The sequence below is a fragment of the Motacilla alba genome, chromosome Z (assembly GCF_015832195.1).
Source record: "Motacilla alba alba isolate MOTALB_02 chromosome Z, Motacilla_alba_V1.0_pri, whole genome shotgun sequence".
In the NCBI taxonomy this organism is placed as follows: Eukaryota; Metazoa; Chordata; class Aves; order Passeriformes; family Motacillidae; genus Motacilla; species Motacilla alba.
In genome coordinates, this window is record NC_052046.1 from 17,061,046 (window position 1) to 17,082,323 (window position 21,278).

At 39.8% G+C, this 21,278-nt stretch overlaps 2 protein-coding genes across 3 annotated transcripts in view; both read right to left on the reverse strand.

Moving 5' to 3' along the window:
* Positions 1 to 136: 136 nt before the first annotated feature.
* Positions 137 to 2,489, reverse strand: CCNO (cyclin O). Its single transcript, XM_038125126.1, has 3 exons — positions 1,458 to 2,489; positions 1,188 to 1,373; positions 137 to 1,035 (listed from the first exon to the last, which is right to left on the reverse strand). The coding sequence occupies exons 1-3, from the start codon at positions 1,695 to 1,697 to the stop codon at positions 550 to 552; spliced, it is 912 nt and encodes a 303-aa protein (XP_037981054.1). The 5' UTR covers positions 1,698 to 2,489; the 3' UTR covers positions 137 to 549.
* Positions 2,490 to 2,643: 154 nt separating this feature from the next.
* Positions 2,644 to 21,278, reverse strand: part of DHX29 (DExH-box helicase 29) — a 29,578-nt gene continuing 10,943 nt past the window's right edge. For both annotated transcript variants that reach the window (XM_038125122.1, XM_038125123.1), the window contains 16 exons: positions 20,572 to 20,715; positions 20,301 to 20,477; positions 19,577 to 19,717; positions 18,101 to 18,245; positions 17,759 to 17,879; positions 16,699 to 16,783; positions 15,989 to 16,077; positions 15,246 to 15,374; positions 14,382 to 14,457; positions 12,485 to 12,709; positions 10,523 to 10,659; positions 9,805 to 9,898; positions 8,746 to 9,048; positions 7,323 to 7,454; positions 5,697 to 5,793; positions 2,644 to 4,935 (listed from right to left, as the gene is read on the reverse strand). In XM_038125122.1, the coding sequence (XP_037981050.1) occupies positions 4,880 to 4,935; positions 5,697 to 5,793; positions 7,323 to 7,454; positions 8,746 to 9,048; positions 9,805 to 9,898; positions 10,523 to 10,659; positions 12,485 to 12,709; positions 14,382 to 14,457; positions 15,246 to 15,374; positions 15,989 to 16,077; positions 16,699 to 16,783; positions 17,759 to 17,879; positions 18,101 to 18,245; positions 19,577 to 19,717; positions 20,301 to 20,477; positions 20,572 to 20,715 (2,151 nt within the window). In that variant the 3' untranslated portion in view covers positions 2,644 to 4,879. The remainder of the gene's footprint in view (positions 4,936 to 5,696; positions 5,794 to 7,322; positions 7,455 to 8,745; positions 9,049 to 9,804; positions 9,899 to 10,522; positions 10,660 to 12,484; positions 12,710 to 14,381; positions 14,458 to 15,245; positions 15,375 to 15,988; positions 16,078 to 16,698; positions 16,784 to 17,758; positions 17,880 to 18,100; positions 18,246 to 19,576; positions 19,718 to 20,300; positions 20,478 to 20,571; positions 20,716 to 21,278) is intronic.

Here is a 21,278-nt window from a genome sequence, read left to right on the forward strand (position 1 = left end):
TAACCATACACTGGCTATTACATTGTATAGAAAGTTATGATTCGGGTTATATTGGTATAATATATCTTATATATTTTATAACTCAATATGTATCTCATAACTTTGACCAAAGTTATATAGGTATCATAAGGAATGACACTATTGGGCATGTTTATTCTGGGGGGGATTAAGTTAATTGACAGGGTGAATTCCTTATGTGCCAATGTGTTTTCTCTCCCAGCTGCATCTGCACACTGCCAGCCAATAAATCTATATAGAGGAAACAAGCAGAAAAGAGTTTACTCAACATTCAGTTGGTCCTTACAACGTTATCTTTATGGACCACCCTCCAGTTAAATAACACAGTACGTGAGATTCAGTAAATTATTTACATGCTGAACTTAAAAAAATACAGCAAAGAGACAGTGCAGATGACATAACACATAAAATCGTTTGCAAAATGCCATCTAATTTTTAAGCTCCAATGACACTAAGGCTTAGTGGGTCAGACTGCACCGACTCTGTGGAGCACAAACGCGGAGCCAGAGCCGTCTCCACCACCACCCACTGTCAGCGGTCATCCCCAAGCCAGGGGCACTTCTGGGCCACATCCGAGGGCAGGAGGAGAGACAGGGACCGCCCGTTCAGAGACACCAGGAGCTGAAGCTGGTCCATGCAGTCCCGCAGGACGTCTTCCGAGTAGCCGCTGATTCGCAGATCCAGGGGGCTGCGGTGGCGCAGGAGCCGGTCCGCAAGCCCCAGGCTGCTGGCGGCCAGCAGAGAGGGCGCGTATTTGGTGAAGGCATAGTCAGCCAGGCTGAGCTCAGCGACGCCCGCCGCCAGGCTCCGGGCGTCCGCCGCCTCCCTTGCGTCGGCCCCCCGAGCCTCCAGCCGCACCTGGCTGAAGTGCTCCAGGAAGAAGCTGACGGTGGGAGCCGCCAGGTCGAAGTCCAGGCGATGCAGGACGATGCACTCCAGGTTGCGGAGCTGCTGGCGGGTGAAGGCGTCGCAGCAGAGGGCGAGGAGCTCTTTCACGCTAGGAGGGTGCACCTCCACCTGCGGGTGGGAACCGGAGTGAGGACGCTGCCGCCAGGAAGCAGTGCAGGGGAGCTGGCGCGGAGCTCGGCCTGTCTGAAGCCCCCTCGGGCTGGTCTCAGCGGGCCGCCACCCCCGGTGGCGGGGCAGCCGGGGCCCGGGGCCGGCCCTACCTGTTTGCAGGCGATGAGCAGCGCTGTTACCCCCAGGAGCTGGAAGCAGTCGGCGGCCACTGGAGTAGTGGCGAGAAAGCGGTCTAGGATGTTGACGGCCAGGCAGAGTGCCTCCAAGGAGACCCCGAAATGCCGGTGCACAGGGATGAGCCAGCTGACTAGCTTGCAGCGCGCCTCTGCCGTCACCTACGGTACCGGCAGTGGGGATCAGGCGGGGCCGAGCCCGGGGGTCCCCCGCCCACTCCCCGCCGCGGGCCCCGCTGCCCCCACCTGCGGCTGCCGGGCGAGCGGCTCCCGCGGCTGGAAGCGGCTCTCCAGCCCCTTGCGGGAGCGGTACCAGCTCTCCCCGTAGTCGCGGAAAGCCTGCAGCTCCTGCGCGTTCTCCCCCGCCGCCGCCGCCGTCCCCAGGCGCCGCCGCCGTGCCGGGCGCCGCGGGCAGCCCCCAGGGGAGCCGCCGGGCCCCCGACGCTCCGGAGTCCCGGCGCACCGCCCGCTCGCCGCCGTCACCATGGGGTGAGCGGCCGTGCCAAGTCCGCTCCGGTCGCGGCACTGGCTATTTGAGCGGAGTGGTGGCCGCCAAAGCTGTCACCGCCCGCCTCCCGGGCACCGCGCCCCGCCCGTCCCGTCGTCTGGGCACTTAGGGGACCACCGTCTCCAAAACAAATTCCGAGCCACCGAAACGTCTGTCTCTTCTCTGCCGCTTGCCCTCGAGCAAGAAGGCTGCGGTGGAGTCGCCATGTGACCTCCCGACCACAGCCTTCTCGCTCTCGCGCGGCACAGAGAGCAAACTAGACAGCAGTGCCGTAAACCCACGAAGGCGGCCAGCTGAAGCTGCTGCATCGATTTTGCTATTACCAACGCAGGCGTCTCTCCAGCTCCTAGCAGTTCAACTCAGAACCTTGTGAGCTTTAACGGCTACCGATCACCACCCGTAAACAACACTCCCAGGGCAGGGCACCAGAAACAGCACAGGAGGACAGCCGGGGAGCGAGCGAGCCAGGAGTGCAGGAGCTTACGATGCAATCTGGGTGTCAGTTACACTGTCATCCATGGACTATTTATGTGATGGGGCACTATTTTAAACAGCTGAATGCAGGGAAATTAAAACAGTCCTGCACTCCAACTACCCATTTATAGTGTGCTATGGACGTGGGAAGACCTGGAGAAAGAAAATGTCTTCTAGGTTAAGCACTGGGAAAGATGGCAGTAGGAAACGAGCTTCAAGAAGCCCCATGATACAGAAGCAAAACAAAGGAGGAGGTGCGAATGCTACAGAGTGAATAGCAGGAGGAGGAACTCCTTTCCAAGGCAAGGACAGAGACAGACCAGGAGAACATGCTGCCTTTAAAAAAAGTAAAACACATTGCAGACCACAGTTGAGATTACAGTGACAAAGATCCAGAGATAGTGAATGGTCTTGTGTCTGACAAATGCTTTGAGAAAAGTAACACAGAAGTGTTAACAGAAGTCTTTATTAAATAAATAGAGCAAAAGAGAAAGTTCATCCACTCAAAAGAGTACAGGCACAAAAGTTGCTCATGTATACTGCAGAAGCAGAATGCCAATGTAGCATCTGGTTTTTTGGGTTTTTCTTTTTTTTTTTTTTTTTTTTTGTAAGATAACTGTGCTTATCTGTACACCACAGTGTGACCTCTGTAATTTGTTTTACAGAAAACTGTTGCTCACAGAGAAGATCGTGCAATTTCCCAGTTATTACAATATATCCCCTTAATTTATTTCAGTTATTTAGAAGATTACAAAGCACAGCATGCTAGAGAAACACAAATAATAACTCTGAATTTCAACATTATCACCTATAAATGGAAAAAAACCTCTTATTCATCACAATTGGATAAAGGAGAAGAACTCAAAAACAATTCACACTTTCCCTAGGACAACCATTTAAGACCAACAACTCATTTGCAAAATTCAAACCCAAAAGAAAGAGCAGCTTGCTAAAAACTGAATTACTGAGATGTTTTTCTACTTTGTCTTTCCAAAGGATACAAATAAAACCTCTCAACCAAAACAACAAATAAAACCTCTCAACTAAAACAACAAATAAAACCTCTCAACCAAAACAACAAATAAAACATCTCAACCAAAACAAAACCTAGGAAATTTATTTAAGGTACAGATTTAGTTTATATCTTCAATGAATATAATTTGCAGGTTTTGATTTCGGTGTGGGAATACTGAACGCAAAGTTGAGATCTTAAGAATAAAATTTCCTGTTCAAATGCTTCCTTGCCTAAATGGTGCTGTAAAAAAACCCCAAAAATCACTTTCTGCCTCCTTTGAAATTAGGAGACTACCACTACATTATCATAATGCACAAAAGAATAACAGATATGATCCTTGTTCCTTCAGAGCTGTTAGCAAAGAGCTTTCCTCCTCCAGAACTGGTATAAGCTAATGTGCACAAGCTGGACAGCAATACCAGTTCTGCTGTGATAATATAATTAGATAGGCTCCATATATTTTGCACTTTTATGCATTTAATTTCCTGAGCACCCTTTCTGTACGTGATTAACCTCTGCTGTATAAAATTTTTATTTTTCAGATTAAACAAAAGTTGTCATCTACACAGTGCTTCTGTCTGTGAAGACAGTTCCTATTTGACTGCAACTGTTTAACAGCAAAATCCTCCCCACCAATATAGTCCTTATTCTTGAAAGCTATGTTGGCAATCTAAAATTTCACTTCATAATTAGAAAGAGTGTGGATAGGTAGAAGGTGAGACCATCTGATTCATTCCCTATTCAGTTAAGGATTATTCAGTATTAAAGAAACAAGAAATGAAGGATTACACAGATCCTTTGTCATTGTCATCCTATCCAGTCACCGTGAGCAAGCAGGGTAGGAGAGAACTGCCACTGAAGTTTCCACTAGGAGCTTTTCTGGTATTTCCTTGAAGAGGGTCAATGTGAATTTTCATCAATAAGAGGAGAAAAAACACATGATCATCTCTTGAAGGGGGCCTGGAGAACTATGCAAAACTCAACATACAAAAAAGGGAGAGCAAAATATAGTACAGTTGCAAAGTTGCAAGGATCAAGGTAAACAGGGAGGAACAACTGTGAGAAGAGGCACATCCTCTTCTTTGGGAGGAGCTGCTGGTCAGTACACAGCTCGCTGAGCACTCATTCACAGCAGTCCATGCTATCATCTTAAAGACAATTATAGAGCATCTTCTCAATATAAATCATACAGAAAAATTAAGACTTCTCTAAGATGTCTTGGTTTAACACTGTAAATTAACAATTAAAAAATCATCACTTAGGAAACTCATATGAGAAACATTTGTCTTTTGTTTGCATAAATGGAATTCTACTCAACTGAGATTCAGGATCGAATCTTCAATCATCAGTACACACTGTACTGATGGTATGATTAGCATATTAAGTTAAAAAAGAGAAACAGCTGTGAACAATTCATATTTTGAAAAAACTGCTTGCAGTTGTCATTCATACAGTCAAGACAAATGGCACCAAATATAGTGTAAAGGCTGAACATATCCAATGTTTATCTTAAAACTGATAAAAAGAAAGGCTGATCCTATGCAAAAATCATGCAGTCTATCCCCATCATGGCTGGTATCAACCCCACTAAGAATTCAAATACTTCCAATTAATGGAGTGTGTATTTCCCCTGCAATTGATGAAGCTCTGATTTGTTACTGATTTCCGATTTCAGTTACCATTTTCTGTTTTTATCAGCTCTTTGATGATGTATAAGACCGTGTCATCTAGAAAAGAAAAAAAACAAAAACACAGCATGTGAAAAAGAGCAAGCTTAAAAACTGATTCTCAAAATGCCAAAAATTGTAAGAGAAGTCTAGCGCTCAGCAACTTAAAATTTTAATGTTTTAGGCTATACCAGAATCTAAAGCAAAATAAGTGATTACCATATGGCAAGCAAAAGGACAAACAGTATGTACACAGTATATCATCACAAAATTTTTCGATGAACTGCTGATGACCATTTCAGTATTCCACAAGAGATTGGGAAAGTCGTGGGTTAACTCCAGATACATTAGCATATAGGAACTCCCTTTCTTCCCCTTCTATAATATGCTCCCGAACATCCAGTGTCCAAATTTTTAACTGCTCACTATCCCTTACTTTTGGGAACCAACATGCCATTAGTTAACCTAGATTTTGTTAGATTTTGTTTGTGCAAGTAACAACTTGCACAACACTTATAAATCATCTATACCTAGGATTCTCCACACATAATCTCAATTCTATTTTGAGATGCTTGCCTCACCATTACTACCACTACCTTGAATGCTGTTACCAGGAATATCTTTAAAATGACAGTTGTGCAGATCTTTGTATATCTGGGGTGAGCCACACAATATATGCAGGGTTAGTAATGACTTTCTGGACACCTCCTAATGGAACTTTCCTGTCACACATGCTACTGTGTGAGGATGCAGTGTACTAATGATTCCCCAGTTTTGCTACAAGGTCCATTTAACAAAAAGTAATGCCAGCAATAAGTTACCTTCAAGTGACATTTTGGGATTTTCAAGCTTCTTCTTCAAAACAGACTCAATGAGAACTCTCAGCTGTTTGAAAATTACTGCTATCTTAACAGGAGCCTATAAAGAAATCAAAAAATAGATCAAAATATTACCCTACATATAAACAAGAGTTTATAACAAGATTCCTGAAAACATGATGCACATATGTGATTTTTAATGGTAATGATAATCATGATGGATATCTCATATATATACTCATTAATATCTCATATATATACTCATTAAATGACTGTGCTTACATTATGTTTTAGCTTTAGGCACCAGTTGTTCACCGTATCAAAGCCTGAAGAACAGCAGCTAAGAAGAGTAACTTAGAATGTGTTTCCACACAACCAGCATAAGAGGAAATTATTAAATTATTACGTCACCAATAAGCTGCCCAATTAATTGCCTTTTTACCCCCCAAGGTAACAAAGTCCAAATTACACTTACACCTGAAATAAAACAGATACGCATTTTCCTCTTGGGAGGCCTGCCAGGCCTCATGACAAGACAATCACAAGCCTTTTCTAAATCTCACTATGAATTTGGATACCTGAACCCACTCCCAAAAAGATTTAATTTTATCCTTTCCTCCCTATTTCAATCTTTATTTCATTGATATGCTGCCTTTGGTACAAGTAGCTGCTACAGCAGAAGCCCAAAATGCAAGGTATTTTGCTTAGCATCTCAGTAGAAAAGTAGAAATTCTGAGACATTGTAAGATGTGATTAGCCCCGTAACAGCACAACTGGAGTCATCCAGGGACCAGAAAAAATCTCTAACAAATCCACTAGGGACTTGCTTGTTAAAATTCCCTGTTAATGAAAATCAGTGAATTAAATTAGCTGACTGCTTACTTGGATCAACAGACTGCAAAAATTTTTTTTTGCTGCTTACAGTTGTCTTTGAGAGTAGCACAAGGCCCAGAGCACAGAAAATTGTAACCACGCAGCTGCCTGGATAGCATAACTTGCCATTTATCAGAATTTACAGAGGATCTTTTCATGACAACTATTTTGTCTGCAAGAATATACTAGGAAAGTGCTCTTAATTTTCCAGTTTCCAAGTAAAACTTATACATGCAGAAAGGAAAAAAATCAAATCAATAAAACAAACACTCCAAACCCAAGTAAGCACCTATTTTACAACTTGGATTTTTTTTTCCAAACAATTCTGTCTGCACTATAGAACAGTACAAACAGTAGTGTGCTAAAGACAAATAAGTAGTTACAAGATTGTAAAATTATAAGAAAGGGTAATATAAAAGCAGTACACTCTTTTGCTTTAATACAAGCTTTATAAAAAAAGATTTAGTCTGCATCCATTTTCAATACCTTTTCTGAAAGAACACTTTCCTCTTGAAGAGGGAGGGAACTGATTTGTTGCATACCACCTATGACAAGTCTATTCTTTGGAGTGTGATTTATTTAGATTTCATTACATGTATATAAAATTTCCCATCATTATCTTAAATTTTCTCCTCCTTTATTCCCTCTTGTCTCCATCTCCCATATACTGTGATCCGAATTAAGCTAATATATCAACTATGTAATATGAAAGCTCACAGAATCACAAAAGGTAGTTTAGTTATAACTCCAATGCACCTGAAAATGGATCCAACCATCAACTGTCAAGAGACGCTCACGATGCTGGACTTCTATATCCCCACCAAAAAGCAAAATGGGAAAGGGGGATATTAAAGTAGTTTCTCTCAAATACACCTTGGCATACCTCACCTGCACATAAACAAACATGAACAATTAAAAACAGCAACAAAAAATCCCAAACAACCTAACATTCTACCACACTAAATTTGATTGCTACTTCTACAAGCAAGAAATACACTTTTTTCCTTTTTTCAAGATGCAACCAAAACAAGTTATTGCAAACAATCAATAGCTATTTGTCTGCTTTACACACATAAAATAACTCATTCCAAGTAAGTGACAGGCTTATATGCTAGAAGTTAGCTAAAGCCACAGTTATCTTCTTAAAGATAGAGATATAATATTAACCTAGTGGTGTTAATAGAAGTAACACTAAAATAATAACACTACTGCAGCAAAAAGCAGACAAAGCTCTTTCATTATACATTCTTCTTGGGAACTGTTTTATCAGTTTATCTATATCTACATACGCACATGTGTAAATGTGGTACACACGGACACACACAATGCATGAAGTATGGGGCTCAGCACATGCTGCTTCTGGCTTTGGAACATCCCGAATAAAGATAGAATGGGGTGAAATGAGTTGCAGTCAGAAGCATGGACATAAAAAGAGTGCATCTTCTGCACAAAAGTGCAGGCTTAGTTTGCCCCACTCTTCATGGAATAACCTACCTACCTTAGCTGCTGTCTCGTCATCATACTATGATGTTCTTGGGGGTGTGGAAATATTTTCAACTCTCAAAAAATACTATAACTTTATATGCATTAAAAGTCTAATGCTTCCTGCTTCTCCACAGTAAATTTGGCCATTAAACAACTGTCAAACTTTTGCTGTACAAGAAGTATAACTAAATACAAACACTTAAATTTAGCAAATAGCTGACAAGATTTTCAATTGAAGGGGAAAGAAGTTAAAAAAAATGCACTCTGGGAATTTAGCTGTCCATTAGAGAACTGGCTCTTTTATTTCATTACTGGTGTATGTCAATACCAAGTTTCAAAACCTCAGAACAGTAACAAAGCAGACTTTGAAAAGTTACTATTACATATTACTGTGTAAAGTGCTATTAAAATCAACAAGACTGTATTTAAAAAATCAATCATACTATTAAGTTAAATGATACACAAAAAATGCCTTCCATTTATAGCTACCAGCTTCACCATGAACAGATCTGTCCATGGTCTTCAGCTTCACCTTCTTTTTCTTCAGCACTCAGCTGATTCACTTTTATGGACTTTAGGATCATTAGATAATAAGACTCTTTTAACATAAAAGAATTAGATATCAAAAAACATATGAGAGACAGAAGTCCACCTTTACACAGACTACTAGCTACATTCACTATCTCCAACTTACCTTCTCCTGGTAGAGCAGCCATCCATATGTTTGCAAGTCTCGATTTACAGAAGAGGGATGAACTTGAGCTTTACCCTGAGCAGTTTCTACCGTGCAAGCCAGCTTCTCTGTAATATCCACAGGCTTTGCATATAGTATTTTTCCTACGTTGTCATACAGCCCTGCAGTCAACACAGCTTTAAGAAGAGCTATTTCACTGAGAGACAGGGATTGTGTAGCTCCATTTCCATCCCATCCACACTGTGCTGAAGGTGCTGTAAACCCTGCTGCTCTGACCACCCTTATGAGTTCTTGCTTCACATCCTGAAATTAGGATGGTATTAGTAAAATTTTGAATTTAAAAAGTTACATACTCCACTTCAACAGCAGGAAATGACACTTCATCTGAATTACTCATGCTCTCCAGGGGAAATCCCTTACTAGAATAATCACTTGCATTTTCTGCAGCCACACTGGAATCCTAGCTATTTCTATGATAAAAACATTATTTATAGCAATGTGGTACCTGGAATATAGGATTAAACATATGGAAATATATATTCTGCAAATACTAAATCTCTACCTGCAGTTAAAAGGAAAAGATACGTTTGCATCGAAGACCCAGTTCTGCTTAGAAGTACTCAGTCACCCAAACTTGAAAGGAAAGATCAATTAAAACATTTTTTCACCAAAAGTAAGAGGCCATTCATGTACGTTTGTGGCTCATCTTTCAAATTAACTGTTAATAAATATGTCATTTGATATAAAGAATAATATAAATATTTTAATTTATGAAGTTTTGATTCTCTGATGAAAGTAAGGCCCAGCTTCTCCAATGGCAGTGACTACAAAGCTGTTTACCAAAGTGTGCACATCCAAAACTCAAATACAGACACAGACTGTGTCAACTCTCAACTCTCTTGGTTGAGAGTGTTAATTTCATCAGTCCCTAAATTCTACTTGCTTTTATCTTGTCTAAATAGTAACTGTGATATATCATTTCTTTAAAAGGGAATGACATTTTCAGAGGGAAATTTTAACAAATAACTTATGAGTACAGAGCATAATTAAAAGTTTTACCTCCAGAGTTAACAGTGAAGTCCTGCTAAGGAAATTCCTTCTGCAATAAGTCATTTCAGCACGATACCCTCCTTCCTGTCGGGCCCTTTTCCACCTAAGGAAAAAATAGTATCTTATTACAGCAAAAAACCCATCAAGACTATAACAGTAGAAGAAGCTCTAAGCTAAAAAAAGAAAAATGTGTTTTGGCAAGCTTTCTCCACTATAAAGTAAGATGTATTAATGAAGATGAATTTTGCTGGTGTACGGACACTCCAAAGAACATGTCTGTAATGTAGATTTGACAGATACTAATGAAAACACAAGGTGATTCACTCTCAACCCCCACACATTTCTGTCTGCCTTGACAGTCAAAACAAAATTCAGACTTAGTGGTAATACCCTAAGGAGGAAAAAACCTGTAAGTCATTTTATACATTTGTGCTTTATCAAATACAAAATATTCTGGTCAAAATACCACAAACAGCAAACAAAATACTTTAAACACTAGGATAAACTGACACAGTAAACCTCTGTATGTGTGCAGGCAATTAAAAGGTATTGAAGAACAAAACACTAAGCGAACTATCCATTTGTGTTACAGTACTTGGCAATCTATTGTTATGCTGAACAGAAAAAACTTGAAATAAAAGCAGTTCAATAATATTAAGGATTCTCTACATAACTGCATTATGTGTTATCTGCTACTAGTTATGAGCATAGGAGAATCATCACTTACCCCAGATAAGCGTTGTAGATTGTTATATGGTCTGAAACTGCCATAGCTAGAGATGATTTTGCAAGATCTGCTTCATCTTTTCGACCAATAGGTGTAGTAAACGGGGATTTTTCCGTCATAACAGCAGCCAAAGTTGCCTGCAATTTTCAGTACACATCACTTAGAAGTATTTTGTTATAAGCTTACAGATTTATAAAACAAATAGCCTGAAATTTTCTTTTATCATTATCTTAGCATTATGGCCTTAGGTTCCAAGGGACCTTAAAGATCATCTAGTTTCAAGCTCCTGCTTTAAGCAGGGACACCTTCCCCTAATCCAGGTTGCTCAAAGACCCCACCTAACCCAGCCTTGAACACTTCTAGCAATGGGACATCCACAACTTCTCGGGGCAACCTGTGCCAGTGTCTCACCACCCTCACAGTAAAGAATTTCTTCCTAATATTGAATCAAACCAAACACGCCTTCAGTTCAAACCCATTCCCTCTTGTCCTGTTACCACATGCCCTTTTCAGAAGTTCTTCTCCACTGCCCTTCAGATACTGAAAAGCTGCAATTAGGTCATGCTGAAGCCTTTTCTCCATGATGAACAACCCCAATTCTCTCAGTCTCCCCGAAGAAGAGGTACTCCAATCCTGTCTGATCATCCTTGTGATAAACTCACTGCAGCAGGTCCACATCCTTCTTGTGCTGGGGCTCCCAGAGCTGGATCCAGCACTGCAGGTGGGGTGTCATGAAAGCACAGAAGAGGGGAAGAATCCCCTCCCTCCCCTGCCGCCCACACTGCTCTGGATGCAGCCCAGGACATGTTTGGCTCTCTGGGCTGTGAGTGCCCATGGCTAGGTCATGTCCAGCCTCTCACCCACAAACACCCCCAAGTCCTTCTCCTCAGGGCTGCTCTGGATCTGTTCATCCCCACCATGTGCTGGTATCTGGGGCTGTCCTAACCCTGGTGCAGCACCAGACCTTGGCCTGCACTTGGCCTGACCAGCACTTGACGTTGTGAGCTCTGCATCTGCCCACTTCTCCAGGTCCCTTTGGATGACATCCCATCCTTCAGATGTGTCAACAGCACTGTAACACAGCACCACTCAGATTGGGGTCATCTGCAAATCTGCTGAGGATGTACTCGATCCCTTTGTCTTATGTCACTGATGAAGATAATAAATAACTCTGGTCCCAACACAGACCCCTGAGGGCACCACTTGTCACTGATGTCCACCAGGACACTGAGCCCTTGACCATGAGCCTCTGGATGGAACTGTACAACCACTTTCTTATCCATCTAACAGTTCACCCTCTGAATCCAACTCTCTGCAGTTTAGATGGGGGACCATGGTAAAGGTTTTGCAGAAATCCAGATGAGTATGTAGCCTTTCCCTTGTCCACGGATGTGGTCGCTCCAGCACAGAAGGCTACCACGTTGGTTAAGCAGGACTTGCCCTTAGTTAAGCTCATGCTGGTGTCTTGAATCACCTTCCTGTCCTCCAAGTGCCACAGTATATTTCTAGAAGGATCTGTTCCATGATCTTCCCAGGTACAGAATTGAAGCTGACAGTTTAGTAGCTCCCAAGGCTCCTCTTTTCTACTTTTTAAAAAAAAAAAGATGGGTACAATGTTTCCCCTTTCCCAGTCACCTGGGACTTCACCTGACTGCCATAAAAGTGGTTGCCATTGATGACTGAGGCAAAAAACCTGGACAGCAAGCCTGATTATCCCCTGTGGAGAGTACCTAGGAGTACAGAATCATAGAATCACTTTGAGTTGGAAAAGACCTAAGAGATCATGGAGTCCAACCATAAAGAACACTTACATTATTCCCCTCCATGATGTCTGGGTGCCCTCATCCTAAAGTAAACATTTTAACTTGCATCACCTTTTCAAAATACCATCTTACAAGAAATCAGATTAATTGCAAAGAATTAACAATTTTTATACTTTTTAAAGTATTTTTTCCCACTCACCACAGGATCCAAGCAGCCAAATATAGCACCAAATATAAGCATTTTGCCAATCTTGACATTAACAGGAAGGGCTGCAAGGTGCTGGCCCAATGGAGTCAGCTTGGGCTCGTTTAACTGACAAGCACCAATCTTCCTCAAAAGATTCATTGCATTGCCAATTACTTGCTGCTGTGGTGGATCTAATGCCCTGGAAAGAAAATCTTCAGGAGAGCCAAGACTGCATTTCTGTGAAGTAAGGAGACATATATTTCAATATAAAAATTTATTATAAAAAAGTTATCTAACAGCTACACAGAAAACTGGAAAGCTGATCTTGCATCAAAAGTTCACATTCCCTTCCGACCAAACAAGCATCTTGTTTCTTGGAAGGCTGACATGCCCCACATTAGGTAAACAAAATTTCACTGTTTGGAAGTGCTTCATATGGCATGACCACGGTTCAGAGAAGTGTGTTACCAGCAATCACTGATGAGCAGGGGACTCTCACTCCTGATGGGCTGCAGTTCAACCCAGCACTAATTTGCCAGGTTGCTAGTTTTCCCATGCACATCCTACTCACTTAAGACATGGTGAGAGGTAAAGGAATTCCTCGCTTAAACAGAAATCAATTAGAAGGCTATTAACAGAGTTTAAAATTGTCACTCTGAGGCAAACGGGAATCATATTCATAATCACTATTCTCTGAACAGCATGCTCGTATTTTACAGCAATCAAGTGCTGAGTTACTCCCTGACCTGTACGAGAAGCCCCACTAAGTAACTGCATCGGATTAGGTTTGTAATAACAAACCTTTTCAGCTACTAGGATCAATAATTCCAAAACAGGCAATAGTATGAAAGAGTAATTCATCCAGAGGCATGCAGAATATTTTTAGCTAACAAGGTGTAGCTTGTGTTGCCAGGTTTAGGTAGCAGGGGCTGCATGGGTGAGTTTGGTGGGAAGCTGAGAGCAGTTTTCACTACATCTAGCCAACGCCAGGTAGCTCCAGGGCAGACCCACTGGCCAAGACTGAGCCAATCAGTGATGGTGATCATGCCTCCAGGAGAAGTTACTACACAGAAACAAATTGCAGCCAGAGAAGAGGAAGAGGAGGTGAAAATAATTCTGAAGACACCAAAACCAGTGAATAAAGTAGGGGAGGAGGTTCTCCAGCTGCTACAGCCCATGGTGAGGAAGGCTGTTCCTCTGCAGTTCATGGAGGTCTGTGGTGGAGCCCACACTCAAGCAGGTGGATGCCTGAAGGATGCTGTGACACTGCGGAGAGCTCACACTGGAGCAGGCTCCTGGCAGGACCTGTGGTGCCATGATGAGAGAAGCCCACACTGCAGCAGGTTTGCTGACAGAACTTATGACCCTGAGGGGGATCCATGCTGAAGCAGTTAATGAAAAACTGCAACGTGTGGGAAGGATTCACACTGCAGAAGCTTGTAAAGGACTCTCCAGTGGAAGGGACCCCAAGATGGAGCAGAGGAAGGAGTCCTCCCTTTCTCTGAGGAGGAAGCAGCAGCATAAGTCTGTGATAACTGACCAAAACTCATCTCTGATAACTGACCATTCCTCATCTCCCTGTGCTGATGGAGGATAGGAGGTAGGGAATTGGGAAATAAAGTTAAGCCCAGGAAAGAGGGAGGGGTGGTTTTTACTTCTCATTAACCTACTCTAACTTAATTGGATAAAATATAAATTCAATTATTTCCACAATTCAAGTCTCTTTTGCCTGGGACAGTAACTGGTGAGTAATCTTTTGTGTCCTTATCTGTAGCTATGAGCCTTTTGTTATATTTTCTCTTCCATCCACCTGAGGTGGAGAGTAATAGAGGAGCTTTGGGGCCACCCAGCGTCCAGCCATGGTCAACCCACCACACAAGGTTAGCAATTCTAAAACCAAAAGCCGTACCATAATATGAAGGCATAATTCCTCCAAAGGCACACGCAGTATTTCTGGAACAGAATATTCCATGAAGCTTTCAAACCTGCAACATCATAAAATTTATAGTCAACTAAATCTTTTCATCAAACTTATAAATCTGGTTTTTACATGGTCATTCTTTGCGGTTTTTCTCTTGAGGGGCAGGGAAGGGTAAGCCATTCATACTTTGAATTAAGGTATGTGTTGTGGCTTGGAAAACAAGTTTTAGTCCGAGACAGAAAGGTAGGAAACCCCAATTTTCAAAACAAGTCTGTAAAATGGTTTCAAACTGAAAAGTCTTTTAGGGGGCTAAAAGGCACACTTCATTGGTTATATCAAAAGACTTTAACATTAATTCTTTCTCAGCTGAAAGTCACTTTAGGTTTTCACAGAAGCAGGAAAAAGGTTATTCCATTGCAGTAACAGAAAATAATTCTGCAGTGCCCCCATCTCATCCAGAGAGATTACCTTCTCAGAAGCCTACAGATTTGTCTGATAAAAAATTCAAAGTTTAGGAGATAAAGTTTGCATTTGATGTAAGCCAATCAGGTGGTGTAAAAATTGATATTCTACAATTTCCTCTGCTGCACTTTTCCTTTAATTATGAATATTTTTTTAAAAAACACACTACAGAAATAGTAAGAATAAAATTAACTTTTTCAGAAAGTGTGAAAGACTACTCTAACACTTTATACATATGATACTCAAATTCTTGTTTTGGTTGAGTTTTTTTCAGTCTTATCTTTCTGGTTTGCAGTACATAAAGTGAATTTCAACAAGTATTCTTGGTCTTGCACAGAAAAAAAATACGTTCTCTATGTGATTTACAGAATTTTGCTAAGTTTACAATACCTGTCTCTGGTGTACATTCGGAAGCAGAACCCATCCCTAACACGCCCAGCTCTTCCTTGCCGCTGCAGAGCGCTAGCTTTACTAACAAAGGTCTCTTCCAGGGAACTCATCTGACTGCTTTCATGATACCTTAAACATTATAAAACATATTCAGATTTCAGAAATGAAATTTTCATGTATATATAACCTGAAGACCAGCATACTGACAATATATCTAATGAACAATTTTTGAAAATACATTTAGTTTTGAAAACCAAGCACATCTCGGAGGAACTGTATAATAACTAGAATAGAAATCACTACTGAAAGTATAAAAACTGGAAAATGAAAGCTTTTTTATTTCATTTCTTTGGCAATTCAGAATAATTCTAACACATTGTGTGGGGATTTTCACATTTGAAGTGAAGAAAAATAACTTTCAAAAACTGAGATAGCAGAAAAAATACTTTCTTCATTTTTAAAACAGTACTTAATCATAATTATCCATACATTATATCCATTATCTATGAATTTCCCTTGCTCTTCTCACCATCTGAAACTCCAAACATACATCCCAAACCTGTACCAAAAACTGTAAGCTTTTAAATGAGCTTAGCACATTTTTGCATCCAGAACTCTAATTAACAGTGATAATTACAAAAAGTATTGCTCTAATTTAATAAGGATACTACAAAATCCTTGCAGCTCTACCCTCCAAATATTTACAGTAACCACAGCGTGACTGATGAAAATCAAACTCTCACCTATTTTCTTTTGTTCTCCCAGTATCAATAACAAAGACAACATCTGGTATTGTGATACCTGTCTCTGCTATATTGGTTGCCAAAACAATCTGGAAAGAGTAACGTAACATAAATAGAAGAACTGAAAGGTGTAACAGGTTTCAACCTTTAAATCAGTATTATGGAGTAAGTGTGGTTAATTTTTTTTTACCCAGAAATGTTTCCTTAAATAATCTGACAAATAATTAAGAACTACATGGTAGTTGAAACATAATTAAGAAAATGGTCTAGTTTTCCCCAAAGAGAGAAATTACATGTTAGGAAATAATTTCACATTCACGTTTTGCTTTATAATCCATCAAAATTACTGTTACTATCTGCCAAAATTGATCAACATTTAATTACACAATTTGGCAGTAAATAAAATAGTATTTTTCCAAGATAAAAGCCATAGTTACTGGTTAACAATAGTTAAAATACAGGTAAGTAATAATTAATGAAAATCACAGAGAAATTTTAGGTTTAAGAATTTGTCCAATACTGTCAATGTTTTCACAGCATATTATCTTCTACCCATTACAGACTCATTACAGACCACCGAATTAAAATGGTTTCTTTGCAGAGAGGAAATTCTAGGAACACCTAGTTGTTGTGTAATTCTGTATGATAACAATTCAGAGTTGCACCCACAGAAAATTTCTCTTTTCAGTTGTGAACTTTGTAAATATTACCTTTCTAATACCAAGAGGAGGTATTGTAAATGCAGCTGCTTGATCTTGAGTTGAAAGAACAGAATGCAAGGCTATCAATCTGTGCCTAGAACAAGAAATTGTAATAATAAATGCACACTTATCAAATAACATGGAGTAAAAAAATAAGACCAGTATAATGACAACATTTGGAGAACAACAGACAACTGAAAGAGTAAGACTTTGTATGATTAGGCATGAAAGTCTGCTTCATTGTTTTATTACAATAGGTAGAAAAAATAACCTAATTAGTTCATAGGGATGTTCTCCCATTAAAATGCAGGAATGTTCTCCCAGTAAAAATGCAGGAAAAATAGTTATACTGCAGAACTGCTGGTTACTTTACAAAACAGTCTAGCAATAAAGGTAGCTAGCTGTTTGTAAACCCAAGTTCTTTAAATTGTGCTTCCAAGAAAAGGACCATTACAAATACGTGCAACTTTGAGTAATAGAGGCCTTCAGAGATGAGACCACCACAGAGACTTTCCTTCTCTTCCAGACCTTTACATTTCAGTCCATCAAAAAATATTTAGCATTTGACTGCAATTGTTCCTTTTATGCAGTTGTGTCGCTAACTTTTAGTTACCCCCCCCAAAAAAATTTTGAAATTCTGTCACTACAACCCTAGGCCATTTCTCTTGGTAGATCCAGATGCTCTGGAGCTCTTCTCAGGAAGTAGTCACTTCCATGTTAACAGTAAGCCACAGAAATCTGTATCCCAGGTATGGCAGCTTCCATACCCTAAGAAGTGGAAAAGAAGTAGTCAAGTGCTTTTGATTACATAAATTTGGTGAAGAATAAAATAGAAAGTAATAGAAGAAAATGTATCATACCATTCCTAAGTATCTGTAATTTTTGCTTGTATAACTTTTAGACTATAGCAGTAAAAGTATATTTGCATTGTAGTAAAAGTACTTTTGTAGCACAGTTAGCTCAGAGGTGTAGCTCTCACTTGCCTTTTACAAGAATAGCAAACCTTAACAAATACATTTGTTGGGTTGTAACTTAAGAGTATTAACTTCATAAAAAAGATCTGCATTACCTGTCATGCAAGTTAAATCTTCTGTCAGTTGAAATGAGATCATACAGCTGTTGGATATGAGCAAGGCCTGGTAAAAAGATCAGCACAGCACCTTCAATATTCTTGAACTGGGGACTTCTATCTGCAAAATAATAGTAAGCATATAGCTAAAACAAACATGCATTGCAAACAGTTTCACAGAACATCAGGAATGAATGCTAGGCCCTGTGGTTAATGCTTCTTAGGATCTTTCCTATAAGATTGAAGTCAAGTAATTAGTTATTAGTAGAAAGCAGTGGAAAATAGGTCCAAAGGACAACCCTAAGTACATAAACTTCTTAAGAAGAAGGGGACTAGAAGTACCTAAGTATGCAAGCAACTCCAAAATAAGTTCAAGGTTGATCTTGTAAGGGTTCATATATAAGATAGCCTGCTGTGTACGATTACTATACTTCGCATAGTAAGGAGCCAAATCGATACCAGATCCAGATGGGACTGGGACATACTCCTGAAAAACAAGAGTAAGCAGAAAAAAAATCACATTCTTAGTAATTTAGAAGAACATAAGAGAGCAGAAGGTGAATTTTCCATTCACTTAAAACAGAGATTGGGATAAGAGAAATTTAACTAACTTCCCACCAAAATCTGTGTGAGTTAGATTAAATCACAATCACTTACATAATGCGTAGAAGTATCTACAACCATTAAATGACATTGCAGATTTCAAAAAAAGGTAAAAATTAAAGCCTGTCAAAGAGGTAAACAGTCCCTAGGTCCATGTCTGGCATTCAACTGGTATCAGTTCAAACTGGGATAACAAGATACACAATCTTCTTTCAAAACTCCTATTTTGGGGTGTAAGAAACTAGTTTCACCTTTTCCCTCTCCCTCACTCCACCCTTCTCAACTAATGCTTGAAAGGAAAATTAAGAACGAACTAGGTGGCAGCTCCTGCAGTGTTTTGGTACAGGAAAAAAAGAAGAGTTGGCAGGAAAGACATATATTTGATTTTTTTCTAGACATCTTACATATATAGCATAGTTTCTAAATTAGGTGGTACTATTGTAAAGTACTTCATTGTTATGCAATACACTTAAGGAAGCTTGACATCGCGTATCCTTCTGTACTGAAGGAAAACAATCAGCAGAGCACACCAGACCATTTTTCAACATATGTATAAGTGCTCAATTGTAGCAAGCTAAATTTTCAGAAGTTTTGCAAAGCAAATTGGAGCAGACAAAATACATTTCTTCCCAAAATACATAGTCGAGATTAACAGCCTATGTTGCCAAAGTCAGATGGCACTCATAGAATTTCCCCTTCAAGAGTTTTGATCTAAAAGCACATACTGCTGTCATTGTATGTGACACTCACTAGAGTACCTAAAGATTAACCATAACTGGTTAAACTAACGAGGTCTATACAACAATCTCAGATAAATCATCTTATTTGGCATGCCAAGTTGGAAGATCTTGGGAGTTTTTTAGCTAAGAAAGGATAAGGCCTTCTCTTCTGTTGTTCACGATGTAGAATTCTCCAGGGAAAAAAAAAAAACAGTTTCCCTGCTGCTGCTTATACATCCAGAGATGGTAATCTACAAGAGACCTCAATGTCAAATACAGGTAAATCAAGACAGCTATATAGGAGTTGGAGCAACAACCAAAAAGGTGAAGCACTTATAAATATTAGCAGGAGTGCCATTGTGTCTGTTTTTATAAACTGAATATCAAATATTCATTTGGTATTCTACAATCCAACCAAAATAAATTTAAAGGAACCAAAATGATTAAATAATAAAAACCCCCAAAGAGGTTCCAAAACTAAAAATGCCTGTTTCACCTGGTGCTTTGTAGTGCTTCCTCCTTTACCCGTAACATTTATTGTTACTTCCTCCTCCTCCTCCAAGAACTTCTGACAATATTCTGAGTCCTTCTCCAGAACATAGCCAGTTGCTTCAATTACATCTTCAACATGGAAAATCTTTAGTGAAAATTCAAAGAAAAAACATGAGGCACATAAAAAACCAATCAGCAACTTTTTTCAATTTTTAAATCTTATATAACAAAGTTAAACAGGGCCTTAATGGTGTACTAAATATTGCACATTTCAACTTAAACTGTCTTATGATTTTTGAAAACCTAATCTTAGAGCTGCTACAAGTTTGTTAATGGGCTTCTCCACCTGATCACTACAAAACCTCTACCATAACCTATATAGTACGCATAAGAAAAACTCGTAAGAGTGCACTGACAAAGTCACAGGGAGTGTGAGAATAATTCTTTAAAGCTTTCCTTTCTACCTAAGTTAAACAGAGAAAAATTGAAGTGTAACTGATGGACTGATTGTAATCAATAAATCCATCACATAAAACAGTACAAGTCCTGAAGCTATTCTGTATTGTCATAAAAGAAAATGGACTACAAGTCCTTGAAATATTTATTTTAAGATCTATATATCTGGTTTAAAAAAAGTGATATAGATATATTGCCTAGATACTAACCAGGCAAACACTGTATACATAGATACAAAGTATCTTGCATAATGAAAATAAATATCTACATACCTCAACTGGGTAGCTTCTCCCCGAGATCCTTAAAATGGGACAGTGTGAGAAATAGCTGGAAAACTTCTCACTGTCTACAGTGGCGCTCATTAAAATCAGGTGCAGGTCTGAGCGCTTATGCAAGATCTCTCTCAGAATAACCAGCAAGAAATCAGACTGGACACTTCTTTCATGTACCTAGAATTAGAAAAACAGATCTATAGCAAGAATTTAGTACAGATCAAGGCCCAGAATAACTGGAATTTCTGCAGAATAGTAAAGAACTGATAACCTCATCAACAATAACATGAGATATGCTTGACAGGAGACCATCTTCTTGAAGCTTCCGAAGCAGGACACCTGTTGTACAGTACAGCAGTCTGGTGGCTTCTCCTGTTCTTGATTCCATACGAATTTGATATCCACACAGGGAATTCTTAAAAAAATACATCAAAATACAGAATAACTTAAAATAACATACAAGCTAACAACATTCAAAGTCAAGTGAAATTTAGTAGCTGTCAGATTCAGGATTCAGACACTGCGCAAGTTGTTAATTAAGTAGTATAGTGAATGACTGCCACACTTACTCATAAGTACTTTACTTTGTTAAGAAAGAAAAAAAATAATGCAATTTATCCAGAGTGGCAAAGGGTTGCTTTCAGGACTCTGACACTTTCAAAAATATTTTTGTACAAATTACCCTAACAAATACAGCACTTCAGCTTTCTTCAAATAACAAAACAACTTATGCTGGACTAGGCCTCTCTCAAAGCATGGCCTCACTCAAGGCCAGACTGGATTGCTCAGAGCCTTATTTGGGGGACTTTGCTTCATCCCTAATGGTAGTGACACAACAGTCCCAGGACAATCTGCTCAAATCTTTGACCATTCCATACACCGCTGCTTTACATCAGCCTCTGAAGATTTTAGAAATCATATATGAATATCTACAGGTTCACAGGTGACAAGAGAAAAATAAATAGCTGACATACCAAT